General features: G+C 42.1%; 1 protein-coding gene across 1 annotated transcript; it reads left to right on the forward strand.

Annotated features, from left to right (window-relative positions):
* Positions 1 to 1,811: 1,811 nt before the first annotated feature.
* Positions 1,812 to 24,715, forward strand: LOC105155548 (protein NRT1/ PTR FAMILY 5.7-like). Its single transcript, XM_020692089.2, has 4 exons — positions 1,812 to 2,134; positions 2,224 to 2,438; positions 23,166 to 23,623; positions 23,697 to 24,715. Exons 1-4 carry the CDS (start codon positions 2,020 to 2,022, stop codon positions 24,601 to 24,603), a joined length of 1,695 nt encoding a protein of 564 aa, XP_020547748.1. The 5' UTR covers positions 1,812 to 2,019; the 3' UTR covers positions 24,604 to 24,715.
* Positions 24,716 to 25,374: the final 659 nt, after the last annotated feature.

The following is a 25,374-nucleotide window of genomic DNA, read 5'->3' on the forward strand; positions in this document are numbered from 1 at the left end:
TTGGTGGATAGATTTGAACATGGGTTACATATTATCAGGGAGGCTATAACCCAACAGCCACAACAAATTGCTTCTCCATCCGATGATGCTCCCACAACATCCCACAGGCAAAGAAGAAGTTCTAGCCGAATGTCAACTGGTTCAGTTGAACGTCGTGATTTTGGGGTGGATATAGCTGGTCCTTCTACAGTATATCCACCTCAAGATTATTACGTACCTCAACCGCCTCAAGATTATTATATGCCTCAACCATCTCAAGGTGATTGGTTTCAATCGACTCCATATATGTCAAATCAAACACAAGATTTTTCTTTTGACCTTGGTCTTGGTTTTAATCAACCATATACACAAGGATATAATATTTCACCAGTTCCATTTCCATCATTTGGTGCATATCGTGACAATGTGGAGTCAAGTTCTGAAACATCAAGTCGGTTTGTTGGTGAAGAAAATGAGGCACAAAATGAGCTAGTTCAAAATGTGGGCGAGGAAATTAGAAGACCACGACGTCAACGCCACAGACGACATTGTGGAACGGGTGGACATTTTTGATATTTGTAATTGTATAATTTAATGTAATTTTTTACAATTATACAAAATAAATAACTATTACATTTGTACCCTTAATTGTAATTTTTTAAGTTAATGCAATGTTAATTTTATTAATTTTGGATTTTAGTATATTGTTAAAATTAATTATATATAAATTAAATTATATAATAATAATTTAAACGAAAAAAAAAAAAAGCAAAATTCCCAAGTCGGGAAACAAAATCCCGACTTCAAGTCGGGATTCAGGATCCCGACTTGAAGTCGGGTTTTAAGATCCCGACTCCAAGTCGGGATTCAAAATCCCGACTTGAAGTCGGGATTTTGTTTCCCGACTTGGGAAATTTTGCCTATTTTTTTAAATATTTAATGACGAGTCGCGATTTCAAATCGCGACTCGTCATATTTGTGTTATTCTTTTAAAAATAATTATGATAAAATAATATTTTTTTTTATAATAAAAAAATAATTAACTCATATAAACATTGTAATACATGTCCACAAATTATCGGGGACTAAAAGTAAAATTATCCCATTATGTCTCAATTGTCGTACATTCCGCTCTATCATATACACATAATTCAAACAGTGGTAGAAAATGTAGAAGAGCAAAGAAATATCAAACTCACAATCTGCAGTAAATATTTATAAATTAATAATGTGGGACCAGATAATTTTATTAATTTAAAAATATATTAATTACTGATTTATTAATTTAAAAAGATATTTTTTTTTATTCAACGAAGATATATATATTGTATTGACTAATTGACTGACGGTGCATTTCAACTTTCTCGTCATTACACGGTTTGAAATTGAACCCCACCCAAGACTTTAAGCCATAATCAAGTCAACCCTCACAGTTAATATATTTAATTCGACATGTTTCCAAGAAGGAAGGCTGATAATGACTCGATTCGAAATATACGATCTCCTTTGGGCGATTCAAATATAATTTTTCCAAGTTGTTAATGGGTCGTGAGGATTGAAACACATACGTAAGGTTCGTCGGGTTCGTCCCCAACTAAGTCTTTCTGACGCTCAAATTAGTTAGGATCGAGATAAAAATACGCGATTAGAAGGTGTACAATCAAATATAATAAATGTAAGTTACCTCAAATGATTCGTATTTTGATATTTTTAGGGCCATATATACACTGTTGACGGGGCTACATGTCATAATCTAGATGTTTCTTAACTTTTATCTTACGTTGGACAATCTATCCTGCCATTCTGGGTCAGTTTGCTGGGTTTTGGTACGGGTTGGAGCTCCGACGACCCAACCCGCAAGCTAGAACGTGGGTTCTGCAATATTTTGTTTATTTTGCAATCAAGAGAGGGATTTTTTTGTCCTTTTAGCATGAAATAAGAGTAATCCGCATCAGATAATTTCTCTTCAAAATAAGCTGTACGCAGGAAAGATCACTACTACTAACAGTTCTCACTGCAATGGAAAATTGATTGGAGAATATGGTTCACATAAGAATGGAGAAAATCCGTGCAACACTGCTAGAACTGCAAGCAGTTGTAGGCAGGTGCTTCAAGTACTACATTGTTTGGAACAAGGCTGTTCCTTTCATCTCAGGCATGTATCTGAGCTACTCTCTCTCTCTCTCTCTCTCTCTCTCAACATTTTAACCTTGTAGATGATGGGTTTTTTTCTTTTGTCTCCAGGTTTGGTGTTTGTTCATGCTTGGGTTGAGTATGCGTTGATTCTGGTCCTGATCACGCATCTGACCGACGAGTTCTTGCATTTGCCGAAAGCTGCTTTGGTTGTGAATTTGCAAGATGGGGTAACAGCGATTCTAGGTCTGGTTGTTGCTTATGTGTCCGATGCTTATCTGGGTCCATTTCTAGCAGTAGTCTGCTCAACTGTTGCTTATATCATTGTGAGTACTGCTAGCTTTTGTTATGTCAAACTCAGATGATATATACACTTTGTTCAAGTATAAAGCTTTTCTCTGGCACGCTTGTCTAAACGTTTATGCTCAAATCAATGTACGTAGTAGCCAGCAATACGGTGGTTTTAATGGTTAAATCAGTAGTTTTTTACTAACATGTCACTAAATTGAATTTTACTGAGAGAGCTCGTCATTCTATGTGGACGTATTAGAGGTTATAGGTAGTCGGTTGGTAATTTTGATGGAGGACAAGCTTATTGTTTACAATTCCCAAGAGAATTAAACTTGGGCTTAAAGACAAAAATAGTCCCCTAACATTGGCCATTTCTCGTTTTAATCCTTTAACTTTTGCGTTCTCATTTTAGTCCCGTAACTTTTTAAAATACTCAATTTTGGTCCTTCGACAGAATCTGACAGAATCTGAAAGGAATCTGTGCGGAGCTGGGCTAAATTCTGGACCATTTTACCCCTGAACTACTTTCAAGCGCGGATTTTAGTCCATCTTCACTATTCTTGCATTTTTCATCCATGCTCGCCAAGAATGATATCAGAGCCTAGGTTTATTGAAGAAATATATGATTATATTACATCTTGATATTATTTATCCACTAATGGAGGAGACTCTTTGAGAGAAAATGGAACCGAACGAAAGTTCGAGTTACTCTGAAAATAGAAAATATTTCTAGATTCTGGAAATACAGAGAAGAAAATTTCTTATGAAAATTCTTGACAAGTGTTACAACAGTCCCAAGAGGATTGATCCAAGACTTTTCATGCCGGAAGAGGAAAAAGAATGGCTAAGAAATTTCGAAGTCCAACAAATGCTACTAGGGAATGCAGTGAGGCGTTTACACTCCACTGAAGTCCATGGTAGAATCCCAACCAGGAGAAGCGGAACGGGTAAATTCCTACATAATTTCAGTTCTAAAAATTATGACTGATTGGAAGGAACTCGAGCCGGATACATCAAAGATCTCTCAAGATCTGAGGGAGATCCAAAAGACGGTTCAAGACTATGGACATAGGTTAATCCATATACCTATGAAAATAGAATCTTTGAGCCAAAAGGTGGACGAGGTCCTTAAGATCCTTCCCGATCTACACAAGAGTCTTACAGATCTGAGGGCAGAAATTACAGATCTAAAGAGAAATCAACGAGAGAGCCCTGAGACATCTAGAACTAAACAGGAGCGAATCAGGGACGCCCTTGGAGCAGTACCTCTTCTACACCAGAAGGGGAAGGCCACGGAGATTCCAAAGCCGAAGTCAAGAGAAAATTTAATTATTACTTCTATTAGATCTATAAAATAATGAAAGTAACAAGAGCAGATCTATCAGATCTACAAGAATTGATGGAATTCTTTTTCCAACTCGGGATCGTGGATTTAGTAAATATCCAAACAAATGAGAGCACTCCAGCACTACCACCGCCGGAGGAAGTACATGCTCTAATGATCCTCCACAGGATCAACCAATGAGAGAAAGTGCGGATTTCCACACTAATGCCACTCCAACGTTTATGGGAACCAGGCTAAAGGAAAATCCAAGAAGAAATCCAAAAAGAGTGCAGGAGAATACACCTTGGGCAAGGACCATGCTCCAGCCCTTACATCCATATGGCGCTATACTAAACCTGCATATTATCGATTTCCAAAATATCGAGAAATTGATAGACGAATTGATTGCAGCAATCAAGATAGCAACAACTACCCTAGAGCTCGACAAAGAAAACTTCATAAAGCTTGTGGAGTTGAGCTTAGAGGGATCTGCAAAGATCGGATGGGATAATACCCCAAAAGATACCAAAGCCAGCATCCTTGTCGGAGATTCAAAAGGTGCGATAGCAGACCGGCTAGGAAGGCTTATTAAAATACACTTCATCGGAGATGGATACTTCGAAGGAAGTAGAGCAGAAAAGGCTAGAGAATATGCACAGGCTCTCTTCAGCCTTGAACTTAGAAGTATTTGCGCACTAGATGAATACATCTATTGGTTTCGCAAGTATTTCTTCCAGAGTAGAGTAGCAACTCCAATGTTCTTCGCAAAAATATGCAGTCCATGGAGGGAAATGTTGATCCAGTCATACAGAGTACCTGAAAGACAGCTAGATTCAGTGGCGTGAAGAATGACTTTTCTTAAAGACAAACTGAAGGATTGGTGTTATCAAGCATCCATCCAGAAGAATATGAAAAGACTGAGAGTTAAAATCAAACGAACCCCTCTCTGTTGTGATAACAATAATTTTTCAACTATTATAGGAGAATCAAGTGAGCCAAGAAAAAGGAGGAAGCAGAGTAGTGACTCCTACCCTAGGAGTTCCAGAAGAACCTTTTCCCGGTAGAGATCATGGTGGACCAAGTCCAAAGCCAGAAATACAAATCTGGACAAAGAACAGGACCAACAAGGGTTTCATCCCAAGGATCTAGACGAACAGATGCAAGATCCACTGGAAGAACCCCTACAAGAAGAACTTTCAAACGGGCCCATACCCGAGCCAATGAAAGTTTCAAAGACTGCAATTGCTGGACTTGCGGAGCAAAAGGACATATATCACCCGACTGCCCGTAGAAACGTGGTGAATTGAGGAAATTTGAAGCCACTGATGATATCCTAGATGCAGTATACTATGGCGATTTGGTACCCATCTACCAATTCGAAGATCTTCCTTCAGACGAAAGCATCTATGAAGAGGAAATAGAGACTGATTCGGATGGATCTTCAACCGAGTCAGAATAATTACAACGAGGGAGATCGGCTTCAAACTTCTGAAAGTCTATCAGGATTCTTTTTCAGAATAACGGTGTCAAATAAAATCATGGAGAGAATCATGCGGCAAGATTCCAACCTTAGCTCATACGATGGATTTAGGATTGGAGGAATTGGGAAAGTCCTGAACCAGATAGGACTAAACCAAAGGAAGCATCACATAATCTACAACGTGAGTTCAGGTGAGTTTGCCTGGTAATGTGAGGAGATGCAATTAATTCCTAAAGAAGAAATTCTTGAAGAATTAAGGAAGCTTAGAGAAGAAATAGCTGTTACTATGAAATGGATCCACATAGGAACTATTGAAGTAGTAATAAAAGCAACTTTTAAGGAAGGAATTGATTCAGAAATACGTTTATCGATAATGGATAGAAGAATCAATAACTTAAGAGATGGATGTCTTGGGACAATGATAGGTAATCTGTATGCAGGAAAATTGATGTTTGACATTCATCCTAGGATTGCATACAACCTAGCAGACCAAGATTTTAGTAGAGTCTTGATCCTTTATCAAGATTTCAAAAGAAAAGATTTAATCAAAGAAGGTAATAGACCATATTTTATAACTTATAGAATAGCTTATGCCCTTTCCAATACCCATCATTCAGATTTGTTTCTTAGGAAAGAGTATATTGAGATTCCTAGAATTTTTAAGGAGTTCGCCAAGGTAATGATACCAGATCCTATTAGGACACCTAAAATAGGTGGTGTTGATATTGTTATAAAAGATCACCTAGTCTTAGATCGGACACCTAGCTCTAGGACTGAGTTTAGTAGTCGGATGTCTTTTTCAAAAGATAGGATTATAGGCTACAAAAGAAAGGAGAAAGAGTTATTAAAAGATTTAACTCCTCAAGAGATTAGAGTAGATAACATAAAGCTTAGATGCCCTGAACGATGGAAAGAAATACAAGTTATATTCGACATCACTAAGAAAGAAAATTATTTTCCTTGTGATGACTTATATCATTTACAGCAACCTGTTGTTGGAAAATATGAGGGAATGCTAGAAATAGCAGGCCATGAAATTTTAGTTGCAGGTGTTGTAGGACGAGAAAATGGGAGTATGACTTTCGGGTTAAATTTTCTCGAAGATCATAAACCATGGGGAAGAAAAGATAACAGAATGGAATTCAATCTTGATGGTGTTATCATAAGGATTGAATAATGAGTCCCTTTCCGATATACATATCTGTTGGTATGTTGTATGATCAATATAAGATAGAGTATTTTGTAGTTTATATTGATTCAGGATCAGGAATTTGCACGACAAAACCTGGAGTTTTCCCTAAGGAAGCAAAGGAAACCTTACCCGTAAAATCATGATACTCAATAAGGGAATACGAGAAGCCAAAATCATGATTGGAGGAGCATTTGGATCACCCTAGTTTAGGGTAAAAACACTTCCTATATACTTTCATGATACAGGTGCCGATATCCTACTAGGTAACAATTTCATTTAAACATTTGCAAGATATATGCAGGATAATCAGAGGAATCTGTTAATCTTTACTACTAACTATGGTAGTCAGATACAGCTGTTGCAAAGAGAAAAGACATTTAACAGGATAATGTCAATAAATTTTCGCAGCAAACGTGGTGATTTTGATGTTAGATTAACTCATCCAAAAATGCAAGACAAGAGAAAATTTGGTAAGATCCTTTTGTCTTTCAGGCAGTAGGGACTCATAGACAGCGATAGCTTCTATAAGGAATCTGAGGAGGAGGTTCTGAACCTTAAAGAAGCACTACTGAAAATAAAATCGCTAGACATCAGCGAAGAGAGCAGGCTTTCTCTTGAAAATGTTAAGAGGCTTATTCAGAGGAACTTCAGTGAAAATCCTCTGGCTTGGTGGGATAGGAACAAGATTGAAGCTACTCTGAAGGTCAAAGATGAGTGCAAATACGAGTATGTTCGATACAAACCTATTCAGGTGAACATGGAGGATAAGAAGGATATGCAGATGATAATCAAAGAGCATATCAGTATTGGACTTATTGAACCTGGAATCTCTACCTACAGTAGCCCTGGATTTCTGATAAGAAACCATGGTGAGATTAAGAGAGGTAAACCCAGGTTGGTTATTAACTATCAAGGTATTAATAAGATATTAGAATTTGATGGTTATTACATTTCTAGTAGAGAACACTTAATTGATTCCATTAAATGAGCAAAAGTGTTTTCTAAATTCAATTGCAAATCTGGTTTCTATCAGATTAAGATGAAAAATGAATCAAAGAAATTTACTGCATTCTCCACACCACGGGGACAATATATCTGGAATGTGCTTCCAATGGGTTTAGCTAACGTACCCCAGATATTCCAAAGAAAAATGGATAATCTTTTTAAAGATTACATTGAATTCATGTTTGTCTATATTGACTACATATTAATTGCAGCAAAAAATATGAAGGAACGTATTAAACATCTTGAAATATTTTCTGATGCATGCCATAGAGAAGGTTTAGTACTTTCTTGAAAAAAAGCTACTATTGCAGTCAATAAGATTGAATTTTTAGGAATCCTTATTAACGAAATAGGAATTGAGTTGCAGGACCATATTGTGGAGAAAAATCCGCAATTTCCCAGATGTAATCAAAGACAAGAAGCAATTGCAAAGCTTCTTGGGAGTTGTTAATTTTGCAGGAATCTTTATTAAGGATCTTACAAGATACAGAAAGGATTTTCGACCACTTCTGAAAGAAACGAAGAGTTCAAAGTGGAAATAGAAAGAAATCTACACCAAAAGGGTTCGGGAGCTGAAACAAGTTTGCAGTAACCTTCCAAAGCTTGCTATACCACAAGACGTGAATGAATTGGTAGTCTACACAGACGCCAATGATTACAGATGGGCGGCAGTACTCATGAAGAGGACAACTGTAGGGGAAGGACCCTGTAGATATACCGGAGGGTTGTTCTCAGAACAACAGACCAAAGTTTGGCACATAAACAAGAAAGAATTCTTTGCGATTTCGAAGGCTTTCAAAAAATGGCCTTTATTTTTATTCTAATTTATTCTTTAAGAAAGCTTTGACATTAGTATTATCAACTTTTAAAGTGAATTCTTTAGCAAGTAAAAATAAAAGGCCATTTTCTGAAAGCCTTCAAAATCGCAAAGAATTCTTTCTTGTTTAAGTGCCAAACTTTGGTCTGTTGTTCTGAGAACATCCCTCCGGTATATCTACAGGGTCCTTCCCCTATAGTTGTCCTCTTCATGAGTACTGCCGCCCATCTGTAATCATTGGCGTCTGTGTAGACTACCAATTCATTCTCGTCTTGTGGTATAGCAAGCTTTGGAAGGTTACTGCAAACTTGTTTCAGCTCCCGAACCCTTTTGGTGTGGATTTCTTCCCATTTTCACTTTGAACTCTTTGTTTCTTTCAGAAGTGGTTGAAAATCCTTTCTGTATGATTTCCTAACAAGAGATGGAGGCGTATGAAGCAAATTCCATCATGTTGAGACTTAGGCACCTTCGAGAAAACCTCAAGGAGCTTGACAGAAAGTTCGGACAGCTAGCAGTTAATGCCCAAGTTGCCCGACAAATTCAAAGAGCCGATCTAGACACTGTCCAGGTCGCAATAAGGAGTTCCTTATTAGCATCCACCTCGCTATGGAACGACTTACGAGAATCAATTCGGAAGGCATCACTTTCAGGGATGACTCACGAGTTGAGGGAGCATAACCCAAAATATGCCTTTAGAGTACAGGGCTCTACACCTGTAGCGTCGGATTCAAGTACCGATTGCACAAGGCCATCACTAGACTCTAGTGAAACGACAACAATTGAATCACAGGAAGTGTAAACTCCTGTAGGTTCAAGTCAACCCAGCACCTTTGGGGTTAAAGAGGGAGAGATTAACCTTAGGCCAATGACAGGCACCTCTAAGGCTAATACCAACGAATTGATATCTTCTTCTGCTTGGCAGGATTATTAGCGTATGTGGAAAAAATTAATTTCCCGCAAAGGAGTCAACCCAGGCAAGACCATTATCGTAACGTCCAGAAAATATAACAGAGTCTAGATGTTAGAAGGGTCTAAAATAGAAATTGTCAGAAAATGGTATGATTTTGGAGCTCTTGCTTCAGTTCATACTATGTCACCGAGTTTTCCAGAAATCTCAAAACTTCCGGAGTGGATTAGTGGGGCGGTCTTTGATTCATGGCAAAACAACCCCCACTTGAAAAGAGGCGATGTTCTGGAGATAAAATTTGTTTCAGTAGCTCCAGAAACTGCAGGAAAGGGGTCTCATCCAGCATTCCATTTTATGAAGCTGCAGAGACCAGATATGGTAGCTTTCAACAAAATTAAAGCTGCCTCAGGAGAAGCTCCCTTTGTATCAGCCATTAGTGAAGATAGTATCTCTATCAGGAGAGCTTGGGGATTATGGGTCTATCTCTCAAAGATGGACAAAGTCAAGTATCCATTCAAGATTTTCTCAAACAAAGTGAATGGATCATTCCTGTTAAATTCCAGGACAGGAAAAAGCACGAAGTTCTCTGAAAGCTTATTCGAGAGAAAAAGGATGTTAATTTGGGAAAATAAGCTGTCGGCAATTGAAGCCACAAGGATGAAGATGTGCAACATGTTGCATGTTGGGCAATGGCATAACCATATATGCCCTTGCTGCGAGAAACACAAAAAGCCCCTGTTCGGGACAAAGATTCGGGTCACGAAAAATAAACCCGAACGGGACCAAGACAAAGAAAAGGGAAAAATTTTTACCAAGAGAAGTAAAAGTTAAACGATGTAAAAATTCGAGAGGATAAGACTGTCGACAGAAAACAACAAAAGCCAACAGTTAGCAACGCAGCCAGTTGGAAATCATGTGACCGACAAACCATTATGACCGGCAACTGGAAATCACAAGGCGATGACGAGCGCAATGAAATCATCACAAAACAAGTTTGGAGTCCGAATTTCAAGTCCGGGGACGCCTATAAATAAAGATGCAATGAAGCAGAAGGGGGACATCAGAAAAACTTCTCCTACTCTTCAAAGCATTATTCTGAGTGTTTCCAATCATTCTAGTATTTTAATCTTTCGGTTTATGGGGGTTTCCCCAATGAGTCTAGTCCTCTATCCTATGAGAGGCTAAACAGTTGTCTCCTCCAACGAAGAAATAGTATCAATGTAATATTTTCGATATTTTTCAATAAAGAAAGGCTTCTATTCCACTTGTTTATCGAAGATATTAATAAGTCTCTATTTCAAAACACCTTTTACGCCCTAAGGTAGGAAACGAAATAGGGCTGTGCTGTTTTGTTACTGAAGGAACCAAGTTTCTACGAACCATCTGTTGCGGTAGTGTGGTTGGAAGAAGTCCGTAAAACTGAGGACTTGGAATACCCGGAAGCAGGACGGTCAAACCAAGGTATGAATTTATAGAGGCTTAGTTATATTTCGGAAGCATGATGGGCCAAACTAGGGCATGTGTATAGACTATATTCATTTTTCCTAAGAAGGGCAAAATGGTCACTAATTTGGCTGGAGGACGAAAATGAGAAAATTTAAAAAGATACGGGACTAAATTGAGAAATTGAAAATTAGGGGACAAAAATGAGAAATCGCTCAAGTTACAGGACTAAAATTGTTTGAAAGCTTAAACTTGTCTTCTCATTTTCATGTTGGAAAATTTCAGTTCGAAGTAATTGAAACAACATTTTGAAATATTACAATCGAATTTAGAAATCAAAAGCAATTAAAGTCACGTTGGAATAAGTGACATAAAGCAATTAGAAATGCTATTTATGACAAGAAATTTAAATCGAAAACTTACAACGAGAATTGTATCATAACAATTCTCAGTCCAATTGAAATCGTTAATTTTACCAAATCACAGAATTACTGCTTGGCTTGAAGAAAATCTACGTTCCGTATCAGTAGTGCACTAGGTTCAACATAATTTCTCCCAGGATAAGACGGTTACAGTTCTTTCGATTTTAGTACTATACCGAAGAACACCTCGATCAAATACTTAGAAGCTCGAAATCAAAACTTTATAACTCAAATCTTTAAAAGAATACTATAGATGCTGAGAGAGAGGGAGAGAAAAATCTCAACAACTAGAATTGTTGTTTGCTCTCTTTATTTTATTGTTGTCTACTCCAAGTTATAAAGACATGCCAAAAAACCAATCATAAAGAGGGTAATGAAATCAACCATAATGGCCTTAATTTGGCCAAATGAAATAGCCAGTATGAAACGGATGAGTAATAACAAGGCCATTCAATTCCTCTTCAATTCTGTGAGTTACATTTCAGCGGTTATAGTTTTTCAGCAGACTTACTGACCTGATGGGTATACACTTGTAACCCTGCAATAAGACCAGATTACCCTTCATTAAGGGCATTAAAGTCATTTCGCGATCAGGATCTGGGCCTCTTGTAACGGGCGGGTCGCGGAGGACCCGAACCGGGTCGCACAAACCGACTGAAAACCCAGACAATGGAAGTCGTTCGATCAGAACATGAGCCAGTAGGATAAGGCCACGTGGCCCAGTACTTGATACCCAGCTGTGCTCTATAAATAGACCCCAATGCGCCATTATTGAGGTAACTGTTGCGCACTTATTGAGTTAGAACTTTGAGATCGCATACAATTCTCTCGATCAATCCAACTTGAGCGTCGGAGGGTCATTGTCGGGGACGTGCCTGACGAGCTCACGGTTCGTGTTTTATTCTCAGGGAACCCAAAATTTGATCTAAAAAGAGTTGGTCTATCTGGAGTGAGATCGTCTCAGGAGATCGCTAATTTCGACCCAAATCAGTTGGCGCCGTCTGTGGGAACATCTGAGAATTCATTATCATAATAGAATGTTCATCGAGGAGAAACGCCGAAGAGGAGGAGACACCGAGAAAAGGAGGAGCAACTATCTAGTTAACCCAAGACGAACTACAGAGAATGATAGAAGAAGCTAGTCGGAAGGCAATTGTGGAATATGAAAGAAGAACAGCGACTCCACTGGTTAAGGAAACGGCGAGGAGGCAGTTGTTTGAGAATGTTGAGCCACAGAGAGAGTCGAGAGTGCAAGGCGAACAAGAGCACCGTAGCAAGCGACCAACATCATCTAATGCCGGCTCCAGCAGTCATGTTCGCGCGAAGAGAAGGGAGCCCGTGATATCCCGGGCCGAGGTCGAGAGCGTGGGTAAACAGATACACAGCTTGAACAAGCAAATTGATAAGCTGAAGAAACGAGGAGAGATAGTCTCCCAAAACAAAAATTCTCCTTTCTGCAATGACATTCTGGTCCAGACAGTCGAGCCGGGTTTCAGAGTGCCCGACTTACTGAGGTATGACGGGATGAGAGATCCCCAAGAACACGTGGCCGTATTCGAGATGGTGCTGAATTTATATGGGCAGTCAGCCCCCATCATGGAAAAATTATTTGTGACCACACTTACAGGAAAAGCTCAAGAATAGTTCACTAATTTGCCCCGAGGAAGTATTGAATCATACGAGCAACTCATACAAAAATTCAACTTTCACTTTGCAAGGAAGAAGAAGCAGAAGAGGTCAGCCACCCATTTATTCAATATCCGCCAAAGGAAAGATGAGACACTGAAGAATTTCAACGGGAGATTCAATAATGAGACCTTAGAGGTGCAAGAATTGAGGATCGATATGCTTGTGAGCATCCTCATCCATGGGCTACGAAAGGGTCCTTTCACGTCTGCTCTCGCACGCGATCCGCCCAGCAACGTCGAACAGCTAATGGCGTTAGCACAAAATACATTGATGAAGAGGAGATGAACGCAATGAAAGACTCCGAACGGAGAGAGCGCGACTATGCACCCAGACGACCTCATGAGAATAGAGAAGGGGGTGGCAGCAAGCAAAAACCGGAGAAACAGAAGGAGCCCAAGTATATCCCAAAATACCATAACTACACTCCGTTGGCCATGTCGCGAGAAAAAGCTTTAATGATGGTGGAAAATGCGGATGTTTTGAAATGGCCGAGACATACGAGGTACACCCCCTCCAAAAAAATTTCTAACAAGTATTGCAGGTTTCATCGGGAGAGGGGTCACAATACCGAGTAGTGTTTTCAGTTAAAAGATGAAATCGAGAGACTAGTTAGGCAGGGATATTTTCGAGATCGCGTCCCCCCAAATTTCAAAATCAGTGGGGAAGGAAGGAGAAGCAGATCAAGGAGCCGAGATCGAGATCAAAACCCAGGTCCCTCGAGAACTGATAGGACCCCGATCGGCGGGAGCAATGCACCCACAAAGGGAGTAATATACACGATCGGAGGAGGGCTGAGAGCCGGAGACTCGAGTCGAACACTGAAAAGGTGCGCTCGAACTGTGGAATCGAGCAGGGAAAGAGAATTTGTGCTGAAGGTGGATGATGAAGAGGCCATCTCGTTCGATAGTTCCGACAGATTGAAGAATGGCGGGGATCAGAACAACCCGATGGTCGTCAAGCTAGATATCGCGAACTTCACTGTCCACATGGTGCTGATCGACAGTGGCAGTTCAGCGGACATCAATTTCAAGAGCGTGGTGGATAAGATGGGGCTAGAGAACGCACGGCTCGAACCCGTAAAAATCCCGTTAGTGGGCTTTGGAGGAAGCGAAATGGCCTCACTGGGGAAGATCGAGCTACCAGTGTCCATGGGAGAAGAGCCGAAAAGAAAGACCTTGATGGTCAAATTTCTGGTAGTAGACACCCCATTTACATACAACGTCATCTTAGGTCGGCCAGGGCTGAACTCGTTCCGAGCGGTCATCTCCACGTACCACATGAACATGAAGTTCCTTACTGAATACGGGATTGGAGAAGTGTCGTGCGACCAGAAGGAAGCTTGAAAGTGTTACAATCTGTCGTTGAAAGGGGAGCCAAAGCCGAAGAAGCAAAAAACTAAAGAGGACGCTGAACCCCGACCATACGAGGCCGAGCACTTGAAACCCAGCGAAGAATACAAGGCGATTCAGCTCGTGCCCGACGAGTCTAGTAAAACGACCTGAATAGGGTCCAGCATGAAGGATGGAGAGATGGCCATGATCGAATTTCTGAGAAAAAATGCTGATATGTTCGCATGGAGCCCATCAGATTTCACAAGGGTCGATCCGGAGGTCATTATGCATCGACTGAATGTTGACCCGATGGTTCGACCTGTACAACAGAGGAAGAGGTCGTTTGGCAGTGACAAAAATGAAGTCATCAGACAGGAGGCCGAAAAGCTGCTTAAAGTCGGGTACGTATTGGAGGTCCAATACACTGATTGGCTTTCTAACGTGGTGCTCGTCCCAAAATCCTCTGGGAAGTGGTGCATGTGCGTTGATTTTACAGACTTGAACAAAGCTTGCCCAAAGGATCCGTACCCACTGCCTCGGATCGACATGATGGTAGACTCGACCACTGGTTTCGAAATCTTCTCAATGATGGATGCTTATCAAGGATATCACCAGATTCGAATGGCTGAAGAGGATAGAGACAAAACCTCATTCGTCACTGAGAAGGGGATTTATTGCTACAATATGATGCCATTCGGACTAAAGAATGCGGGTGCGACCTATCAACGGTTGGTCAATAAGATGTTCGGTGACTTGCTGGGGAAGACCATGAAAGTATACGTTGATGATATATTGGTCAAGAGCAAGAGGTCGCAGGACCATATCGAGGACCTCGCACAAGCCTTCCGTATTATGAGAACATATGGCATGAAACTGAACCCGGACAAGTGCACCTTCGGAGTAAGAGGAGGAAAATTTCTGGGATACATAGTTAGTGAATGAGGAATTGAGGCAAACCCAGAAAAAATTCAGGCTATTATGAGTTTGAGATCGCCGACTTCGATCAAAGAAGTTCAGAAGCTTACGGGCAAGATCGCATCACTGAGCAGGTTCATATCTCGATCGGCAGATAGAAGCTTACCGTTCTTCAAGATCCTGAGGAAAGCGAAAAACTTTACATGGACCGTGGAATGCGACCAGGCGCTACAGGCGTTGAAAGAATATCTTACCCAACCCCCCTTACTCGCAAACCCTAAGGAAGGAGAGATATTGTTTTTGTATCTGGCGGTATCCGAGAATGCGGTTAGCTCCGTATTGGTGATGGAGGAAGGAAATAATCAAAACCCGGTCTACTACGTCAGCAAGATGCTTCAAGGTGCAGAATCCCGGTATTCAGAAATGGAAAGGCTAGCTCTGGCTTTAGTGGTAACGGCTCGGAAACTGCGACCCTACTTCCAGTCGCATAAAGTGGTGGTACTAACAAACCAACCTCTCAAGCACGTGATGTCGCGACCTGAAGCCTCCGAGAGATTAATCAAGTGGGCGGTCGAACTGGGACAGTACGACATTGACTATCAGCCTAGGACGGCCCAAAAAGCACAGGTGCTGGCAGATTTCGTGATGGAGTTGTCCGGCGACCAGAAAGAGCCAGAAACAGCCGAACAACCTTGCCTGAAATGGATGTTACATGTGCATGGATCCTCCAATGCCAATAATGGAGGAGCAGGCGTACTAATCCAAGGACCCAAGGGGGTAGAGATCGAAGTTGCAGCTCACTTATCATTCCCAGTGACGAACAATGAAGCAGAGTATGAGGCACTCATACTGGGTTTAGAGCTCGCACATGACGCCGGTGCCCGAGATCTGGAGGTTTTCACGGACTCGCAATTGATTGCTCTACAGATCGAAGGAACATACGAGACGAGGGAGAGGACGATGTCATCCTACAAAGAGGTCGTGCAGCGATTAATGGGTAAATTTGAGAAGTGTTCTGTTTTGCAGATCCCTAGGGCAGAAAATGACAAGGCAGATGCCTTATCTAAATTCAGAGCTGCAATGAACGGAATTCGAGATCGAAAAATCACGGCCCTAGTGCGCGAGCGATTGGTCCTTTCAAACAGAGCCGAGGTGCAGGTAGTCTCAGAGATAGGGTCGTGGAAGGACGAAATCGTGAAGTATCTTGAGGACGGTACCCTGCTCAGCGACCCCATTGCTGCGAAAAGAGTCAAATTTCGAGCTACCCGATTTACTATGTTAGCCGGCCAGCTTTACAAACGAACGGTGGATGGGCCTCTCTTGAAATGTTTATACGAGCAGAGAGCCCTTTACGTGATGCGGGAAATCCATGAGGGAAGTTGCGGAAATCACTCGGGTGCGAGATCACTCGCACAAAAAATCATGCGACAGGGATATTTCTGGCCTACTTTAGTCAAAGACTCTAAAGACCTGGTGCGAAAATGCGAGAGCTGCCAAAAATACGCTTCCCTGATACATCAGCCGGCGACCCCAATGGAGCCAATCAAAATAGCGTGTCCGTTCGATAAGTGGGGAATCGATATTGTCAGACCCTTTCCACCCGCCCAAGCTCAAAAGAAATTCATCATCGTGGCAGTCGAGTATTTCTCCAAGTGGGTCGAAGCAGAAGCAGTAGCCAAGATATCTGAGAAGGAAGTCATCAACTTCATCTGGAAGAACATTATTTGCAGATTCGGGATACCTCGAATATCAATATCTGATAATGGCACCCAATTTCAGGGGAGAAAGATTATAGAATGGTGCAAGGAGCTGAAGATCGCACAACACCTTCACTGCAGTTGCGAGCCCTCAAGCAAACGGACAAACTGAAGTAACTAACCGGACGATCTTGCAGCACTTGAAGACACGCCTCGAAAACAAGGGATCATGGGTTGACGAGCTGCCGGGAGTTCTATGGGCTTATCACACGACTCCGCGATCTACCATGGGTGAGACCCCCTTCTGCTTAGTATACGGAACAGAAGCTATCATTCTAGCAGAAATTGGGGAGGAGTCGCAAAGAATCATGCAGTACGATCCCGAAGCTAACCGAGATGAGCGAAGTTTCGACCTCACGGTGATTGAAGAAAAGAGAGAGGTCGCGTATGCCCAAATTCTGCACCACAAGGGATTGATGATGAAGAGCCATGATCGCAAGATTCGACCACGCCAACTTCAAGTAGGAGATCTCGTGTTGAAAAAGGTAGAAGCTTCCAAGCACATAGGAAAGTTAGAGCCGCCATGGGAGGGACCATACAAGGTAACCGAGATCAGAAAGAAGGGTACATACAGGCTACAAGACATGCAGGGTCGAAACTTGCCACGCCCCTGGAATATACAGAACCTGAAGAAGTTCTACGCATGAACAGGAAAGTCGTACTATGGAGCCTGTGAAAGGCCATCAACAAAGAAGATCGAGTCTAGTGCCTGTGAAAGGCCATCAACCTGGAGGAGGTCGAATTCTGGAGCCTATGAAAGGCCATCAACAAAGAGATCGAGTCTGGTGCCTGTGAAAGGCCATCAACCTGGAGGAGGTCGAATTCTCGAGCCTGTGAAAGGCCATCAACAAAGAGATCGAGTCTGGTGCCTGTGAAAGGCCACCAACCTGGAGGAGGTCAAATTCTGGTGCCTGCGAAAGGCCAACAACCAAGTGATCGAATTCCAGAGCCTGTGAAAGGCCGTCAATCATGTAAAGGTTAGGGATATCGCATTCAGTATACTGGATATAGTCATCACTGGATATAGCATCAACTGTAATTTCCTCGGAACAATTTATAAAACTGCGTACATTTTTATTGCTTATCTTCGACTCCGCGATCTACCACGGGTGAGACCCCCTTCTGCTTAGTATACGGAACAGAAGCTATCATTCCAGCAGAAATTGGGGAGGAGTCACAAAGAATCATGCAGTACGATCCCGAAGCTAACCGAGATTTCGACCTCACGGTGATTGAAGAAAAGAGAGAGGTCGCGTATGCCCAAATTCTGCACCACAAGGGATTGATGATGAAGAGCCATGATCGCAAGATTCGACCACGCCAACTTCAAGTAGGAGATCTCGTGTTGAAAAAGGTAGAAGCTTCCAAGCACGTAGGGAAGTTAGAGCCGCTATGGGAGGGACCATACAAGGTAACCGAGATCAGAAAGAAGGGTACATACAGGCTGCAAGACATGCAAGGTCGAAACTTGCCACGCCCCTGGAATATATAGAACCTGAAGAAGTTCTACGCATGAACAGGAAAGTCGTACTATGGAGCCTGTGAAAGACCATCAACAAAGAAGATCGAGTCTAGTGCCTGTGAAAGGCCATCAACCTGGAGGAGGTCGAATTCTGGAGCCTGTGAAAGGCCATCAATAAAGAGATCGAGTTTGGTGCCTGTGAAAGGCCATCAACCTAGAAGAGGTCGAATTCTCGAGCCTGTGAAAGGCCATCAACAAAGAGATCGAGTCTGGTGCCTGTGAAAGGCCACCAACCTGGAGGAGGTCGAATTCTAGTGCCTGCGAAAGGCCAACAACCAAGTGATCGAATTCCGGAACCTGTGAAAGGCCGTCAATCATGTAAAGGTTAGGGATATCGCATTCAGTATACTGGATATAGCATCAACTGTAATTTCCTCGGAACAATTTATAAAACTGCGTACATTTTTATTGCTTATCTTCGTACGTGCACACTTTCATGTCTTTGTTGTTATCTACTAAGCAAAGTAAGCCAATCATGCGATCTGAAAAAGACGCATTCAATTAAACACGAACTGAAAAAGACGCGTCCAACCGTGCGATCTGAAAAAGACGCATCCAATTAAACGCGAATTGAAAAAGACGCGTCCAACCGTGCGATCTGAAAAAAACGCATCCAATTAAACGCGAACTGAAAAAGACGCGTCCAATCGTGCGATCTGAAAAAGACGCATCCAATCAAACGCGAACTGAAAAAGACGCGTCCAATCGTGCGATCTGAAAAAGACGCATCCAATCAAACGTGAACTGAAAAAGACGCGTCCAATCGTGCGATCTGAAAAAGACGCATCCAATTAAACGCGAACTGAAAACGACGCGTCCAATCATGCGATCTGAAACAGATGTGTTCAAATTCTACGATCTAAAAAGACAACCTAAATGTGCAATCTGAAAAAGATGTACTTCACACGCCGACTGAAAGAACGATCGAAAGAAGACAAGTTTTGTGCGATCCAGAAGACGTGCAATCTTTGAACGAAAGGAGGCATTCAGTAAATAAAAAGAGAAACAAAGTACACAAGCTGCCAAAAGTCAGTCTTTCCATTGATCGAATGTCATTTACAGGGCGATCATAAACCTACACCCCAATGTCCTATTCTCAAAAGAATTACATTTCCAAAAAACGGTCTATAGGTTTTACAGTTCGAGAGTGGTCAGGTCAGAATCCTATTACAAAAATGGGGAGATTGGGACGAGTCACGCATTAGCCTCCGCTTCCAGCTCGTCTCTCAAGGCCATAAACTCATCATCCTTCAGGTCAGGATCAGCAGGATAAGGCTGGAGGCCACCATCAAGCGCGATGCTAAGTTGACCGCGACCGAAAGATTCTTGAAGTCCGCCAAGCTTTGTGATCTGAGACAGGCAGGTCTCATAACCCTTAGCGTATGAATCCGCGGAATTGAGCTCGAGGGCAGTCGTGAAAGTGTCCGTCTTCAAAAAGTCACGAACTGCAGACATCCTGGAGTTAGCCAAGACTTGCTGATGTTCTTCGATAGGAATGCGACCAGCTTGGCCTTCTTCCACTCCATGCTTGTGGCCTTCTTCACGTCCAGCTTCGAACGCTTCCCTCTTGGCCTCCGCTAAAGCCACCTCCTTCTCAGAGAGAAGAACCTCCCTCTCCTTCCTGGCAGCATCGAGCTCGGCCTCTATGCTCGTGACTTTCTCACCAAGGACCAGCATACTATCTGCATGCTTGAGGTCTGCCTCATCTCGCTGTACCAGTTGAGCCTTGAGATTTTACACCTTCTGGTCTGTTTGAATGAAACTCCTTCGATAGTGGGTGCACTTCAGAGTGAGACTCCGGAGGAAGGTCATGGCCTGCAAGGTCGAATAAAGCCAGTAAGAAAGCAGAACGAAGAGATAGACAATCAGCCAAGAGAATACCTGAATTAGGGAATGAGCCCCGAACTCTTCGAGCCGAATGGGGTTGTTCGTCACCAGCGAACCTTGATCGCGAACGGAGATGATGGAATCATAAAGATCGAAAGTGTCATTCCCTGCTTCGCCATAGAGAGTCGAACTGGACATGCTATCCCATTTTGGGGGCGGTTGGTTACCTCGAAGGGCCGCCCTGCTCTCCTCCCAACATGCCACGAGCTGGGCTACCCTAAAAAATTTGTCCCGATTGTCATTCTCGCCAGTCTTCTCCGCAGCTTCCCTAGTCATCCTGCTCAACACGTTCGAGCTATGCAGTTTGGATTGGGGAAGGTTAGAGGTTTCTGCAGGCTCCTTCCCTTTGCCCTTATCATTTGGCCCTTGCTTGGCCTTATTTCCCGAACCTCGTTTGGGTGAGGATCGCTTCCTCTTTTTAGGTCGCTCCTCAGTGGGAGGACCTCGCCTTTCCTGCTCGACCCCCTGGTCGCCACTGACTTCGTCCAAGTTTAATTCTAACTCCGAAGAGTTGTAGCCATGGTGACCTCCAGGAGTAGAAGGCGTCTCCTCACTATCGACCAGGATGGGTTGCTGGCCGACGGGGCTCGCAGATACAAGAGCCTTCGAAGGAACCGGGGAGGGCGAACCAGAAGGGGGATCAGATGAAGCTGCAACCTCTTTCCCCTTCCTCAATTTATTTTGGGCCGCTATCATCCGTATAGCATTGCGTGAACTCATGATTAGATTATCTGCAAAAATTAGAGAAGTCAGTACATACGAGCACACCAACAACGGAATGAATGGGACCGGAAGAGAAAAATCACCTAAGGACTCTTCGATATGGAGGGACGCTGGAGAGAGCCCAGATAGTTGCAAAACCTTCTCAGTGAGAAGTTTCTTGGGGTCGTACTTATAAGCCTTTAGGCTCCTTATCTGATCACCCTCCAGCCCCCCTCCACTTGTTTTCGGGATGGGTTTATACTTGGTCCATTCGTTTTTAAAAGGCCATACACCTCTAGGAGATCGAATGAAAATATAGCGATCTAACCAGACCCCTACATTCGACTTCAGGGCGCTCAAGTATCCACAGTCGGGCTTGGCCGAAAGATAGAAAAAACCTCTACTACCGGATCGTTTCGAGGTGGTGAAAGAGTACAAACTCCAAAAATTATCAAAACTGGGTTTTATACCTAGGAATTGCAATTACAACAAAAAGGACGATATGAGACATTGAATTGGGGGAAAGTTGGATAGGGCACAACCCCAGTTTATTCAAAATCGAGGCTATAGGGGGAGCCAAAGGGAATCGCAGTCCGGCATCGAGGTGTTTGATAGAAAAAGCACTAAAACCCTTGGGGGAACGATGCATGCGATCAAACTAGCAGGGATGATAATTTCGTAACTGGAGGGTATATGGTATTTTTCTCTAATCTTGAGAACGGGAGTCCTAACTTTGCTGACTACAGCTTCCCAAGGGTTTTTAGCGAGCCTATCCTCGAATTTCGCGAGAGTTGAGGGGCCGGCATGTTCATCGGTGAGTTTTGAAATCGGAAACTTTTTGTTCCTCTTTGGAGAGGTAGAAAAAGACCCATGAGAAGACCCAGACATGGACCTAGATGCGGACTCTGACGTAGACCCAGACACAGACTTAGAGGTAGACCCGGACGCAGACTCAGAATGGGTCACAGGAGACCCTGAGCCAGGTCGCGACTTAGAATTCAAACTGGAACTAGAGGACATCGTACCTTAAAACAGGATGGCTCTGGAAGCTGCAGATCGAATGCGAACTTCAAGTCGTGAGTGCAGGTCACTGGAAGTCTATATATGGGGCAGGCGTGAGAGTTTGAATGACCGGTATATTTATAGGCAGACCCCTCTTGAAATACGCGCCACAGATCAACCACTGAGATGCCGACACGTGTCCGCCTGGGTAACCGATCGACGGATGCGACTGTTCGACTTCTTCAAAGGCAAGGGTCATGCACTTTGAAAAAGTGGGGGAGTAATGATGGGTATACACTTGTAACCCTGCAATAAGACCAGATTACCCTTCATTAAGGGCATTAAAGTCATTTCGCGATCAGGATCCGCGCCTCTTGTAACGGGCGGGTCGCGGAGGACCCGACCCGGGTCGCACAAACCGACTGAAGACCCGGACAATGGAAGTCGTTCGATCAGAACATGAGCCAATAGGATAAGGCCACGTGGCCCAGTACTTGATACCCAGCTGTGCTTTATAAATAGACCCCGATGCGTCATTATTGAGGTAACTGTTGCGCACTTATTGAGTTAGAACTTTGAGATCGCATACAATTCTCTCGATCAATCTAACTTGAGCGTCGGAGGGTCATTGTCGAGGACGTGCCCGACGAGCTCACGGTTCGTGTTTTATTCTCAGGGAACCCGAAATCTGATCTAGGAAGAGTTGGTCTATCTGCAATGAGATCGTCTCAGGAGATCGCTAATTTCGACCCGGATCATGACCTATTTTCCGAATTCAAACGAGTGAATCTTATACGGAATTGAAGCTCTGTGGGTCTAATTTCAAATGGTCCAAGTTTCAAGTCCATTGGAAATTTTCACAGAAAGTTATGACTGTTTTAACAAGGGCCGACAAAAACAAAGAATGATATCTAGAATTTTGTTTTTGCATTTATTCTATGTCCAAAATTCTATGCTTATTAGCTGATGTTTAGGCACGACTTGTAATCTGATGTTATCCGGGCACAATTTAGAATACAGAATTTCTAAGATATACTCCTCTTCTCTTCCTTCAAAAGTATAATTATACAATTGAACCTAACATAACTTCTAACACTTAGTCTCTAGTGTGTTGATACTCGAGCAACATTGACTAAGTTGAGCAATGTCATTTTAAGTTTTGGCTGAAAAAGATACTTGGCAACAGGTAAGTTCCCTTAGTTGGAATAGATGTGTCGATAAACTCCATCCAACTTAATTTTGTACTTATCAAACATAGATGAATAAAAATCAACTTAGGGATTATGTACCACAAAGTGCAGCCAAGTTGCAGGTGTTGTTATTGCTATTATGATTTGATCCACCTGGGACGTTTCCTATTTCTACAGGGATTAACACTGTTGTTTCTCGGGGCGTGGCATCTAAAAAGTATTGAGCTACAATTACTGTACGTGGCATTGATACTGGTAGCTTTAGGCCGAGCGGGCCTTGATATCCCACTCAAGGAGTTTCTTGCCTATCAATTTAGAGAAGAGGGGTCATATGCAGACGAGGAACAATTAGAGAGTCGTAGAAAGATATGGTGGCGTCCGGCTTATATTTTAGGTATCTGTGCATCTGTTTATGTGTTTGCAAATGCTGAATGGATCCAGCTCTCAAAGATAGCAGCAATTGCTATGGGGGTAGCCTTTGTGTTATTCGTAGGAGGCGCAGCATTTAAGTATAAGTACAAGCCACCTGCTAAGGAAAGCATGCTAAACAACATGCTGCAAATCCTGCGTGCAGCAGTATCGAAGAGACATCTTAGGAATAGTACTCCTTCCAGAAATGTCATTCCAATACTAAGGTAAACAGTTCTTTTTCCTCTTTTGTTGGATCAAGTTCATGTAGGATGTAATTAGAACTAACGATTTGAGCAGGTGGTTAGATGCAGCTTCGGTTGAGGAACCTTCACCTAGTCGGGCAGAACAAATGAGGCTAGGAAGACTTTGGAGTCCTGAAGATGTACAGAAAGTGAAGATTCTGCTCTCTATGGTCCCTCTGTGGACAACGTTACTCGGTTATGGTCTACTGCAGGCCACAGGAAGCACTTTCTTTTATGAACAAGTCGGTTGCATGGACAGTCGTCTGGGTCAAATTTCGGAAGTTCCCATACTTATTTTTGTGATAGTGCAGAGTTCAACTAGGTTCATAGTCTCGCGTCTTTGTGATTTACTATTTCCGTCTTATTGGAGTCAGAAAGTTCCAGGGCAAGTTATGCTTACAAGGATTGGAGCTGGAATGGCAATTTCACCAGTATGCTGCATAGTTGCTTGGAGGATCGAGACGTACAGGCTGCAGAAGTATGTCAGCCACGAAGTTTCTGTCACTGTTTTCTGGCTAATCCCACAGTTCTTCTTACTGGGATTCGTGGAAGGGCTAGTGTTTGATGGGATGGAAGAAGTGTTTGCTGCGCATGTTCCTGAATCGTTCAGGAAGTACGGGCAGTCTTTCACTCAATTCGCTCTCAACATTGGGAATTTCGTCAGCTTAGTTTTTATCTTAATCTTCCACGGCTTGTTCAACGACTACTTAAACACGAGTGGATTGGCGACGTATTATGCGTTGTTAGCTTACATATGCTTTGTGAATTTCCTGTTTTACTGCGGTGTTGCAACCTATTACGTGAAGGAATCCTATTATGAGAAAGACGAATCACCTATTGAGCAAGAACTACAGCAAATCCAGAATTTGGACAGCCATGAAGCTCAGCTGACTGAGCAAGAACTAGAGCAAATCCAGAATTTGGACAGCCATAAAGCTACTGATCATCTGCTGGCTAAATAAACTTGAAGGGCTATAAGGAGATTGCCTATTGCAATCCCAGCAATTTCTTTTCTGCTTCTGTCACTTGTACTCATCACATGATTATAAGTTGATTTCAAATATGTTTAAGGTGCCTGGAAAATACTACGCTCCTTGTTCGTACCAAAAAAATATAGTTAATTTATAATAGAAAAATATTAATAATGAAAATAGAAGGAAAAAAAAAGAAGTAAATGATGAGTATATATAGATCTCCGACAGCTTTACTTAATTACAACTACAATCGTGTTATGTGAAAAATTGTCAATTTTTTCTTGATATTTGATATAGTTATGTAACACTTAAATGGAGATACGAAAATATCAATATAACTCTTACAAAGGGTGTTGATAACATCAATGTTGTGATTTTCTATTTCTTTTTACTTTTACATCTTCAAATTACAAAATTTTTGTTTAATTTTTTTATTTTAATTTATTTTCCACTTCTAATTAGTATCAATAAATTTAGGAAATGAATTACAAATGATAGAATCAAGTTGTTCCCACATTAATTAAAAAATTACTACCGATTCTTTTGAAATACAATTGTGTGCAATAACGATTTTTTTTTAGTGAATAGTTAAAATTATATTTTAAATTTCAATAATCAACGATCAACATTGATACTCTATCAAACATTTTTTCTCAAGCCCAAAGTTAAAGAAGCAGACCACCATACAGTCCAGTAGGGCTAGCCCATCTATTTATACTAATCTGATAGGCTCAAAAGCAAGTCCAATCTAGTAAGATG

Source organism: Sesamum indicum, linkage group LG6 (genome assembly GCF_026168435.1).
Source record: "Sesamum indicum cultivar Baizhima isolate 11 linkage group LG6, ASM2616843v1, whole genome shotgun sequence".
NCBI classification, from domain to species: domain Eukaryota; kingdom Viridiplantae; phylum Streptophyta; class Magnoliopsida; order Lamiales; family Pedaliaceae; genus Sesamum; species Sesamum indicum.